Below are 13,576 nucleotides of genomic sequence, written 5' to 3' on the forward strand. Positions count from 1 at the left end.
TAGACAAATGTCCCTCGCAACATAATACTGCCCCCACCAGCCTGCGTTCACAGTGCATTGCATGTTTGAAGCATCCGTTCACCTGCATGACTGTGTATCGAGTATAATCATCAACTTTGTGCAATAAGGTATGCGATTCACTAGAGCAGGTGATGCATTTCCTTTGATCTATGATACTATCCTGATGACCCTATGCCCACTGCAAAAGCAGTTGATGATGTCATTGAGTTAATGGTCTGCTGCAGAACCTCATGTTCAATAATGTGTACTAAACAGTGTGCTCCAAAATACTTGTGCCTGCACCAACACGGTACTGTCATCAGACCAGCCTCAGATCACTGCCTATTCTATTTTAAGGACAGGCAAGCCTCCAGCCACCACATTCCACAATAAGGCATGAACTTCCAACACAATGCTGCCCACTGATTGCACCATCCTTCAATAACTCTCCATAGATGCACCAAACAGTAGTATGCGAACAACCAATCACCTTCATCATTTCTGAGACACTTATTCCCATGCACCTTAACATTTTGCCCTAGTCAAAGTTTCTAATGTAAGAGGACTTCTTTATTTGCAGCCAATATTGTTTCTAGAATGATGCCTCATTCATCTCTGCTCTGTTTATATACTTCCCTTGTAACATCATGTCCCCACAGTGCCACCAAGTGGTATTCAAACGTACGATGTGCAGCGGTCATAATTGTTTCAGCTCATCAGTGTATGTTCTAGGATTCTACAACATATGGATGTTGATGGAATAGAATGTTAGTTTTGGAGATGACTTCTTGTAGACAAGTGTGACCTTTTCAGTCTTCAGATCCTGGACTCTTGTTAATTTGAGAGATTTTAGCTGTTGCTAACACCACTTACACTAGCACCTGTAACAGTCATCTCTACTGAGGTGAAAGGAGCAAACTGGGCCAGTACTTCCCTAGTAAAGGAACATTTAAATGCAGAATTTCTAATTTCTGTTTTTGCGTTGATACATTCTTTTCAGTTCCTGTGTCATTTATTAGTGTCTGGACTAACTTAGATGTCTCTGACAGCCTTTATGTGTGACAAAATGTTTCTTTTGGGTTCTGCAAGAGATATTTCAATAAGCTTCATATATTGTCCTTTTAACAGCCAAATGTGCTTCATTCAGCATTTCTCTACCTACAGACCAATGCTTTGTTTTACAAATATTGCATAGTAGTCACTATTCTACTAGATACTTATCTATCCAGTGGGGATTATGGGACTAAACAGCAAGTTTATCAGTCCCACAGTCAACTATTCTTCTAATATTCAGCCACAGTTGTTCTACATGTGTCTGGCCAGAGATAAATGTTACGATTTCCTCTCCAAGATCACATGACAGCCTCTTTATCTGGCTTACTGGATATTTACATCTTTCTACTCAATTTAGATGCCCTTCGCATTTGAATAATCATTGTGGCTACAGCTGCCTCCTGGTCACCTATACTAGTTTTGAGATGAAAATCCTCATAGAGGTCAGGATTATTTGATGCCAATAGATGATAACATACTTTCATCATTAGTGGGTTTCTGATCTGTCTATTCTAGGTGGTTTTCAATTAAGGCATATTGTAAAGTTTTGTAGGATGTCTTGTCATGTCCACCACTTACAAAACTATAATTTTTCCAACTGATTGTTGAACATTTAAAGTCTACTCCAATGATGACAATATGATTGGGGAACATTCATACTGGCACACAGGGTTTTTTGGTTACATCTGGTCAATAGAAACATCTAGTTTTAACTTTATGTTGATCCATGATACCGAGGCTAGCTTAAAAAGTCTCACATGCAACTTCAGTTTCTATTTTGGCAGATTTGAGCTTCTTGTCTGCTGTGACAAATACACCATTTCCATTTTCCATTAAAGTGCGCGTCATATATCTTGGCGGCCGAGTTTAGGTTCGTTCTGCGCATCTGACGTCACAAAACACAGTCAGCCAATGAACAGAGAACGACGTTGCCAGATCTCAACTGCAGTGCAGAGCACGGATGAGTGTCTTCAGTTTTAGAAACGTTCAGTCATAAATAAAGTAATAGAACAAAAGCAATGTCTTGATAGCAGACTTTCTTTTATAGAAAGTTTGGAAAAAGCATTCTTTATACCAATTGCTTCATATTCTATTAATTAATTAAACCAAACAAGCAATAAGACTGCTAATTCAGGCGATAGCAAGGAAAGGTGTTTGTTTCAATCTCACGAACTGCTTTCTCGCAATAAAGAACAGCGGTAATTGTTTATTTCCTATTGTACTTCGACGAAGTGTGAGTAATTCATAGTCATACCAATAGTGTTTATAAGTAGTTGCGTGAGCTGTTACAGTCCTTATGGAGTTACGCTGTTCAATGAGCTGAGGTAGCGGAACGGCAAAGGTGTTGGGCTGCCAAGCGAAAGGTTACGAGTTCAAACCTTGTGCGGTGCTTCATATTTTCTTTATTTAAAAACAATATTGGAGTGCCTTACTTCACAAATTTTATTCGTTTGAATGAAATTTTTAGTGCTTTGCCTCTTCATTAACTTTTTCGCTGCTGCAGACATGTGCTCCCTGCATTCCGCGCTGTGCGCGATTTTGTCATCATTGCACTTCTCGCCTGTGCAGACACATGGTGTTCCCACTGCTTTGACACACTTATCATTCGATTTCACAAAAACTATTTGGCCAAAAAATTTGATTTTTACACGTCTTCTTGACTGATACCTTCCCCCCATAAATGACTTAATTTTGTTTTGATGTGCAGCATTAAATGTAGTAAACCATTGCACGAAATTTTGAAGAGTTTGCAGAGGTAAGAGTCCATTGCGTATACTTTCCGTATGGTCGATTTTAGTTGCCACAATGTTGAGAATGAAATGTGGACAAGATACCTAAATTTCATATAATATTTACTGTATAACAATATCTCATTTAATTTAAGTACCACATAGGTGTCGTATGTAATATTGAGAAATATTCCGTCTTTCGCGACTGTAATAAAAGTTTTATTTACACAGGGCGCGTTTGGCTTTATTTTAAAGCACTTCCATCAGTGAAAGGTATGGCACATACACAATGGTATTCATGTTCTATTTCTTGTTTTTGTTCCACAGTCGCAGTTTTACCAATGGTATTAAAATATATCCCTCTTCTGCAACTGTAATAAGTGACTTATTTAGACCAGACGCGTTTCTCTCTTTTGAAGCATCATAAGAGGACTGTATTTTGTGTCCTCCACTGCCAAGTCACCTTTCGTAGTTTTGTGCTGCGGTAGCACAATATTCAACGTTTGTGTTGGCTTATCAGTGTTTTAGCAAATAAATGCTGTTTGTGTGTGCCACACACAAAATTATATTTGGCATAGCTCTGAGCACTTCACTGACAGACGGTGTATTCAAGTCCTAATGTTTTTGCAAGTCCACAGTTTTCTTTAATGTATTTTGTCTACTTCCTTTTGATTGATTGAAGTGCTTTAAAATAAAGCCAAACGTGCCCACTGTAAGTAAAACTTTTGTTACAGTCGCGAAAGGTGGAATATTTCTCAATATTACATACGACACTTATGTGGTACTTAAATTAAATGAAATATATAGGTATCTTGTCCACATTTCATTCTCAACATTGTGGCAACTAAAATCGACCATCCGGAAAGTATACTCTATGGGCTTTACCTCTGCAAACTCTTCAAAATTTCGTGCAACCGTTTACTATATTTAATGCTGCATAATAACTGCTTTGAACATCGAAACAAAATTAAGTCACTTATGGGGGGAAGGTATCAGTGAAGAAGATAGGTAAAAATCTAATTTTTGAGCCAAATAGTTTTTGTGGAATCGAATGATAAAAAGTGTCAAAGCAGTCAGAACACAATGTGTCTGCACAGGCGAGCAGTGCAGTGACAAAATCGCCCACAGCGCGGAATGCAGGGAGCACGTCTTTGTAGTAGTGAAAGGGTTAATGCGGCCGTGGTGGCTTTACTTCACGAACTGGTAAGCTTGCGAACTATGCCATTATGGCGCTGCTTCTCTTGGCGCGTGCGTCGTGTGCAACTGGCAACGCAGCGATCTCCCGCGTCTAGGCGGGCATGCGCGAGCCGCCAAGATAAAAGAATTGAACTATAGCCTATCCTTTCAAAATCTGCTCACTGATGTCAATTTCAGTTTTTACCCATTTTCCTGGACATAACACTGTATGAGCTCCACCGCTTTTTAGGACTAGATTGGGTGGAGAGTTGCTTAAGCTTTGTACTTTGCACACAATCAGCCACCTGCATAGCAGCTTCTGATGTGTATTATACCCCTCACTGATTTAGGGTGAAGTTATACTTATTCTGAACCCTATGGCCTAAGTCCATGAAACCACACAGAACTTTCAAAGTCTACACTTCAAGCCTTCTGTTCTGCTCAGAACCTGAGGGTTCCAATCAGTTCTGGAGACAATGCTGTAACAGAGCTACATTGAAATTCCATGAGCAAATCACTAGAATGATCTGATTATGACCTTGAAGCCCAGACAAAAAGCATGGTTTCTCCCAATGTGCCCCACAATCTGCCATTGGTTGTACTTTGTTTTCTCAGTGATCCTTGTAACAGTAACTTCAACATGTTGAACAAGGTCTCAAGGCAAACATAAGTGAAATCCTTCACACCCCTTGCTGCCATTTCCCAAAGGGGTACCATTATTCCCTATAAATTTGAACTGTTGACGATTAGCAGGTTCTTACCCCATTTTACTTCCTTTCCCACATAACTTTCTTTGCATGTGTCCTAACGCATGAAGTGTCCCTCCCTGGCTCGGTTTCAGTGGACACAGCATCCCATACCTGTTGGTCAGAGGGATGGGTGTATTACACCCTGATCTATGATCCCTCTGTACAGGGCCCCTAGGCTCCCTTCTTTTATTTTACTAACTGAGGAACGGAGTCTATTTCTTTCATCCTCTATTGATCTGGTTACACTTTTCATCAAAAACAAGGGCAATGTTTTTCAGGGTAGTGTGTTCAGGCTTATAAACATTAAGCATGTAAAATCACATTTTATGATAACTGGATACTTACACTAACACATTAAAGTAAAACGTTAAGAAAATCGTGTGACCAATGGCTGTGAGTTAGGGGGAAAAAAGTATGTCAGAACTCAAAAATTGCTTTTTCCCCCTTCTTCCAAGTTCACTGGAAATGAAAATGGGAGGTGAATGATCCTCCTCCAATACAGACTACAAAAATGCAGAGCACGGTAATGTCTCAATAACAGTCTTCAACAGTTCAAACAATGTATGTAGTCATTACATTTACTACACCAGTATTCTAACAGATTAAACAGACCAGTTACTGTGAAGATATAATTTTACAACACTTTTGAGTAAAAAGAAAGTAGTAAGAGAGTAGTAGAGAGAGAGAGAGAGAGAGAGAGAGAGAGAGAGAGAGAGAGAGAGAGAGAGAGTCATGGGATAGCAATATTCACACATTTCTTTGCGTGTTTTTGGGTACTTGCATTGTTTAATTCATAAATTTCGGGCGTATTATAGTATTTGAGAGTTGTAGCATCGCGCTTTAGTACCTGAACAGTGTAAAATCATGTAGTCTCCTTCTGCCGCCAAGCAGTGTGTCAGCAGTGTGCAAGTAGCAGCATTACTGCATTTACTAGGCAATCTTGTATTTTAATAACCGTTTAAATTTTGTGTTGAATTGTTTGTGCTCTCTGTAGATTAGTTCAGACGTTCTTTGCACAACAGTTTTTAGCATGGATAGGGACTGTGACTGTGCTGTGTTCGGATGGGGGCTGAGTTGGCATCCCTTCGCTCCCAGCTTCAGGCAGTGTTGGCTTCAGTCACACAGCTTGAGGCTGTTGCCAGTGGGCATCACTGTGGGGGTCCGGATGGGGTTTGTTGGGGATGGTCAGCTCGTCCCACACATCTCCCAATCGGACTAGGGCTGTGGCTGTCTGGGATACTGCCCACATTGAGGCTGACCCCTCACCCGTGGTAGAGTGGGAGGTCATCTCGAGGTGTGGCAGGGGGCGAACGGAAGGCCTCTCCAGTCTGTCTGACGAACTGGTTTCAGGCTCTGTCTCCGGCTGATACTGATGCAGGAAGATCTGCAGTGGATAGGCACTTGGTGCAGGGAGTGGCAACTGACCCTTAACATAGACAAATGTAATGTATTGCGAATACATAGAAAGAAGGATCCTTTATTGTATGATTATATGATACTGGAACAAACACTGGTAGCAGTTACTTCTGTAAAATATCTGGGAGTATGCATGCCAAACGATTTCAATTGGAATGATCATATAAAATTAGTTGTTGGTAAGGCGGGTACCAGGTTGAGATTCATTGGGAGAGTCCATCAACAAAGGAGGTGGCTTACAAAATACTCATTCGAACTATACTTGAGTATTGCTCATCAGTGTGGGATCCATACCAGGTCGGGTTGACGGAGGAGATAGAGAAGATCCAAAGAAGAGTGGCGCGTTTCGTCACAGGGTTATTTGGTAAGCGTGATAGCGTTACGGAGATGTTTAGCAAACTCAAGTGGCAGACTCTGCAAGAGAGGCACTCTGCATCGAGGTGTAGCTTGCTATCCAGGTTTCAAGAGGGTGCTTTGTTGGATGAGGTATCGAATATATTGCTTCCCCCTACTTATACCTCCCGAGGAGATCACGAATGTAAAATTAGAGAGATTTGAGTACGCACAGAGGCTTTCCAGCAGTCGTTCTTCCCCCCCTGGAACAGGCAAGGGAGGTAATGACAGTGCCCTCCGCCACACACCGTTGGGTGGCTTACGGAGTGTAAGTGTAAATGTAAATGTATACAGGTAGCAATAAAATTGCATACACAAGGTATCAAGGTATAAAAGTGCAGTGTACTAGCAGAGCTGTCACTGGTACTCAGATGATTCACGTGAAAAGGTTTCCAATGTGATTATGGAGACATGAAAGGAATTAACAGATTCTGAAATCGGAATTGTGGTTGTGACTAGATGCATGGGACACACTGTTTGGGAAATCATTAGGGAATTCAATATTCAAAGATCCACAGTGTCAAGAGCATGCCAAGAATACAAAATTTCAGGCAGTACCTCTCGCCACAGACAACGCAATGACTGGCGGCATTCACCTAACGACCAAGAGCAACAGTGTTTGCTTACAGTTGTCAGTGCTGACAAGTAACACTGCATAAGATAACCACAGGAATCAATGTGGGGACAAATGCATCCACTGGGGTGGTGCAGTGAAATTGGTGTTAATCAGGGTGTATACATGGACAAGAAAAATAAAATTTCCGGATTTTTTCCGGATTTCCCAGTTGAAAATACACTTTATCCTGCGTGAAAATACACTTTTAGAAAACGAAACTAAGGGGGGAAAAACACGTTTTGGAAAGATCTTTGATGTGCAGCAACATGTACACTGCATATTTTCGTGTTACGAATGTATATATTCAAATTCCACCAAACACCGCATTTTACTTTCCAAAGCATCGAAATCGAGATTGTGACGTGCTTTTGTAAGCCAGTCATAGCTCATGTCATGTGATCTCACCAGCTGATGACAGCATAGGACACGTGATGTAGTCAGCCAATAGCAAGATCACTCTTAAGTAGTGCAAACGCACAAATAAGAAAAGTTAATGGTTTAAATTAATATACATAATGTTGCTACATGAAAAACAAAGCTTTCACATATAATGGTGGTCTCAAAGATTAATAATCTGCAAGAGAAGCTTCCACATGTAATGTTCATCTTTTTTGCGCATGTTACACTTTAAGTTACATCACACAAATGTGCCAGTAAAATTTTTAATAATGACGTAAATGGCTGATCTTCTGGGTCCAAAATTCTTCTCGATGGTCGTCCTCAAAGAGTTGATTTTTAATTGAGAGTCAAACGCTCTGTGATTTAAGAAATTCGTCGTACACTCTCGCACATAGTTCATCTTGTGTGAAAGGAAATTTACTTTGAAAGTAACGCTTTTCAAACCACCATTCGCAATATTTTCTTGTGACCTGTTACAAACTAATTTGTTCCAGCAGTTGTCAGAGAGCGCCAGATAACAGGCGTCACTGCTCTTGCGCAGCTACAACGATGCAGGAAGCCCGTATGTTTGTACATGTAAAACATTAATAGATCTTGCACTATGTCACAAAAGAAACGGGACATCAGATGATACTTCAAGAGCATCAGAATTTCATGAACCATACTAAAATGCATAATTCGGCTTAAAGTGTTCATTCGTATGTCCAGATTCGGATGTAAATTTTCTTGGCATACCAGTACTGAATCATCTCATGTATGGTTCTTTATTATGCCGTAATGCCATACGTGCTAGAAGATGAAAACGCGCACTTGAAATGCAGCGAACAGTTGAAACTAACCAATACTGTGCAATTAAACACTTCTTTTCAAATAAATTGAGTGCCTCAGTGGAAAAGATTAATAAAAGCCAAATTTCTTTAGAAAACCATCAAAAATAACTTCATTGTTCTGCTAGGTGATTAATACTTGACTGCCCAAAAGGTGGAAATAAAATAAAATCTGAAACTAATAACATATTTTAGCCTTTCATAATTATGAGAATGTATTTTAATTTATTTGATAGCTCCCGGCCACAGAAATCTGTTTTGTTTCATTTGACGTGAGAGCAATAAGTGAAGAGGAAACAGCAAAACAACTAAACATAATCACAAGTCACATGGAGACTACCCATCTCCCCATTACTGCTCAGACTGCTCTGTGCATAGCCCCGGGTCTACGGTATTTCCAAACTGGAGCAGTATTAGATAGTGGCGCCCAGCCACACATCCGTAGCCAGAAGTGGGAGAAGGTACTACTCATAAGCGACTCAACTGCGCATGCACAATAGCTGTCCCACAACTGGTCAGATGAATCTAATGTAAACAGCTGTCACGTCATGCTCATGGAAGGCAATTTGTTGTTAGGAAGCATTGCATAGTCTTCCCAAAGCCTTTGACACACTTTGCTGTCGGCAGAGGCATGTATGAGCACTGTCTTTCGTTGTTGTATATGGCACATTTCCTTTGCAACTTAAGTTTTATTTTCGTTTTTTTCCCCTCTCGTTCATGTTTTGTTGCTGCAGTATTATTCTACAATAGTGGGATACAGTAATATGCTTTGTTGGAGTATTGGTTCTTACCAGTCAAAATCACAAAAATTTAACTGAAAACTAAAACAATGAAAAATGCCCAGAATTCTAAAAAATTCCCGGGTTTTCCCCGGTTTTCTCCCGGATGAAAAAATTCCCAGGTTTATCCTGGATCTTCCAGGCTTTATACACCTCGTTAATGAACTGTGGCAGTAGATGACCAATTCCAGTACCTTTGCTAATACGACATCACCTGCAGCACCTCTCCTGGGCTTCTGACCATATCAATTGAACCCTTGATGACAGGAAAAGTGTGCCTGGTCAGCTAAGTCCTGATTCCAGTTAGTAAGAGCTGATGGTGTGGTGCAGACCCCACAAAGCCATGGATCCAAATTGTCAATAAAGCGCTGTGCAAGCTGGCGGTGGCTCCATAACTGTGTGGGCTGTGTTTACATGGAATAGACTGGGTCCTCTGATCCAACTAAACTGATCACAGACTGGAAATGGTTATGTTTGACTACTTGAAGGCCATTTGCTGCCATTCATGGACTTCACGTTCCCAAACAACAATGGAAGTTTTATGGATGACAATGCACCACGTCATCGGGTCGCAATTGTTCGAGATTGGTTTGAAGAACAGTTCAAATGAATGATTTGGCCACCCACATCACCCAACATGAATCCCACCAAAATTTATGGGACAAATCGAGAGGTCGGTTCATGAATAAAAATCATGCACCAGCAACACTTTCATAAATACGGATGGGTATAAAAGCAGCATGGCTCACTATTTCCTCAGTGCTTCCCATGACTTATTTGAGTCCATGCCATGTCGAGCTGCTGCACTATGCTATGAAAAATGTGGTCTGACACAATATTAGGAGGTATCCCATCACTTTTGTCACCTCACTATACTAATAAGTGCTTGCTTTCAAAGAATACACCACTGGAAACAATCCTTAATGTAACTTATTGTAATACTCATTTATAATTGATGCAGTCAAGCAAAGAAAACACATTAGTTAGGATTTGGATGTGTCGTGGACAATTTTACAGTAAATAACAGTCACTGCCAGTGTTCTTCATAACTGTTATTGTTCTTTGTACATTAGCGAGCAATCGTCATAAATATTATTCCTGAAGAAGTTTGCTTCACTAAATCACATAAACAGGAACTTAAAATAGGAACAAAGCTCTTTTTAATATTGATTATTTTACCAGGCAATAAAATATAAATCATAAACTTTCCAAATAATTGTGACACTGGGTTACAACCATATCTGATGCATGTTAACATATCCTCGACAAAACTGACTCATTGGTAGTAACTCTGCATTTATTAATGCATGGCTGCATATAACAATGACTATTTCCCACAATGTTCAGAAATGTTTTCACACATGTAATCTCAAAATGTCACTAATGGCAGTCAGTAAGGTAATCATCAACTGCTCATTGCCACACTTCCTGCATGATTCTGAACTGATTCTTTCATTGCACTGTACCACGGTCCTATCTTCGTGTTTGCGAGAAGGTCCGCAAAAGCATTACAACCTTCTATACTAGTCAGAGCACCATACACAGCCAAATCAGCTAAGTTAGGTCTGCTTCCTCCCAGAAATGGTGTCCCTTGTTTCTTTATAGTTTTTATCCAAAAATTGCATTCATCATAGAGAGACTGCCGAACATCGTCTTTCAGGTTATGCCTAAAACAAGAGCACAAACAAAATTTCAGCATACAATTAAGCAGAACAAGATGAGAGAGAGACAGCATGAAAAAGATACTTGGATGTAAGGTATTTACAGCAAGATAATTTGGTTTACTGGTTTTTCACATGGAACACTTACTCAATATGTCTCTCAATATATTTGTATGTACTGGAAACTAATGACAATGTCTTAACAGATAATTGAAGGGCTCGGAGAGATATAGTCATAAGCCACTACTTTCACGAAATTGAGTTTTTCATGTTGCGGCATTCTTAACAATGTCTTCTTCACAATGAGTTGAAAAAGTTCCGTGTTACTGCAACAGATGACAGGCTATGACGGAGTGCAGTTCTATGCTCTGCCATTTGGTGGTAGTTTCAGAAGATACACAGTCACAAGCCACGGCAAAATGGCAAGTGGGTCAGGAACGTCTGAAGCGTCTTCAAGTCTTCAATGCATATTTGACACAGTAGTGGAAGTGAAGAGCTTTACCCTTTGGATCCTGAAAGTGATGAATCTTGGCATCCATTGACCAGCAGTTCCAGCTCAGATGATGTTTCGTTAAAGAAATAAAACGGTTTATTTCTGGTGATTAATTTCCTGTGGCTTGTGACTGTTTCTCTCAACATTGGCAACGCATTTGACAGCCATCCTGTGTGTTAATGATGAAACTTGATGGGCACATTTATATTACTGCTTAATGGTGCAATAATGTAGTTTCAAAGGCAAAAGATGTGTAAAACATATTTTATCATTAATGTGATTTTAGTGAAATTTAATGTTTTATGTGCCTTATGACTATATCTCATGTAAATTCTTAGACTATTTTGCTCTTCATATTATACCTTGAAATAAGTAGAATAAATGAAGAATCACCCGAAAAACCAAAGCCTTCGCGGAAAGAAAGCGACATATTGATCAGTGGAAGAAAAATAAAGCAAAACGTCGACGAAATGCTGGTCAGCAGTATAAACCCACAAGACTGTTCAGGCTGCTACTATAGGAAGTCCCTGTATTTGTTCAAATAAATGCTTCACAAAACTGCTTGCAGAGGAAGAAAACATTTTTCATTCATTTTGGGACATAAGAAACTTTAATGCCCCGAATACTTACCTGATGAGCTGTAAGGAAATGGAACCGAAAAAGCGGAGGTTTGTTCACTATTTAAATACAAATGGTTTAATATTGTGTACATTTATTTCATTTTGTTATATTTGTCACAATTTCTTTGAAAGCTATCCAAAAAAGACTTCCAAGAAAATATCATCCAGGGATGTTACATTTTCTTATAATGTGAGGGTATGCGGAATAGAAGTCCTGATCTGCAAGGAAGCTTTCCTAAGGGTTCATGTCTTACAGATACATGCACGAGGAGTGAGGAATTTGCAACATCAAATGAAGCAGGGATTTGCAGTGCCAAAAGAAGATGGAAGAGGTTTGTATGATACTCTGTGCTATAAGTTAGGGGTGTACTCAAACTGAGTACTATTCAAATATTTCTATTAGGAAGAGGATATAAGCTCATCTTTTTTTTCTTTCAGGAAAACATGGAAACTACCCATATAAATTTCAAGACGAAGCTGTACAAAGTGTTAGAGAATTTCTCAACGCCATACCGAAATATAACAGTCATTACAGTAGGCAACAGAAACCCAATAAAGTGTATTTGGATTGTGATCTCACAACTGCTTCCTTATTTTGAGATAAATACTCAGAATACTGCAACGAAAAGCAGGTTCCTGCAGTATCTGAAAGTAAATTCAGAGAAATTTTCGTATCTGAATTTAACGTAGGCTTCAAACTACCAAAAAGTGACACCTATTCAAAATGTGATGGATTTCTAATTGCAATAAATAACCCAGAATTATGCGCAGAAGAAGTCACAGAAAGAAAACAACAATATGAACTGCATCTCAAAAAGGCTGACAGAGGACAAAATATGATTGGGTCTTTAACTGCTCTGGCTAAAGAAAATTCGAAAGAGCATCATGTGATAGCAATGGACATGCAGTAAACATTCCCCACACCTAAACTAACAGTAGGTCTAGCATTTCAAAAGAGGAAAATATGGACATACAACTGTGGTATCCACGACTGTGGATCAAATAAGAATTATATGTTTCTGTGGAGCGAGAAAGATGGAGGACGGTGTTCAGATGAGGTTGGGAGCTGCTTATTGAAGTACTTGGAGATAACTAATCCTCAGACAAAACATCTCCACATAATCATAGACAACTGCAAGGGTCAGACAAAGAATTGGATTATTATTGCTTTCGAAAGGTCCCTTGTTGCTACCAAACGATTTGATTCTGTCCAGCATTACTTCCCTGTGGTAGGTCACACCATGCTACCTTGCGATCGTGATTTTGGTTGCATTGAACGGTATGCAAGAAACAGACATCCTACAGTGTACACTCCAGACGAATGGGCAGAAGTAATAAAATGTGAGTCCAAAACATTTCATTGTAACTAAAATGGAAAGAGAAGACTTCAGAAGTTTGGAAAGCCTGAAGACATTGACCTCAAAACATACAGAATCCACGTCTGGAGATCCCCACCATTTCAGTGAAGCTACTCAATTTAAGTTTGAGTCTGAAGACCCCTTCAAGCTAAGTGTAAAACACTCTTATTCAGACATAGGAGCTTTCATGTCAGTGGATATTCGTGCCAAAAAGGAAGGAAGGCTAGTTGAACCAAATCCATATCAGCTGCCAATAAAGTACAGAAAGCCACTACCAATTAATCAGAAAAAAATTGATGATGTACT

General features: G+C 39.6%; 1 protein-coding gene across 2 annotated transcripts in view; it reads right to left on the bottom strand.

Annotated features, from left to right (window-relative positions):
* Window positions 1-10,275: 10,275 nt before the first annotated feature.
* The window catches only part of LOC126483714 (prostaglandin E synthase 2), a 47,110-nt gene continuing 43,809 nt past the window's right edge, over window positions 10,276-13,576 (bottom strand). For both annotated transcript variants that reach the window (XM_050106822.1, XM_050106812.1), the window contains exon 6: window positions 10,276-10,805. In XM_050106822.1, the coding sequence (XP_049962779.1) occupies window positions 10,544-10,805 (262 nt within the window). In that variant the 3' untranslated portion in view covers window positions 10,276-10,543. The remainder of the gene's footprint in view (window positions 10,806-13,576) is intronic.

The sequence above is a fragment of the Schistocerca serialis genome, chromosome 1 (genome assembly GCF_023864345.2).
Source record: "Schistocerca serialis cubense isolate TAMUIC-IGC-003099 chromosome 1, iqSchSeri2.2, whole genome shotgun sequence".
Taxonomy (NCBI): Eukaryota; Metazoa; Arthropoda; class Insecta; order Orthoptera; family Acrididae; genus Schistocerca; species Schistocerca serialis.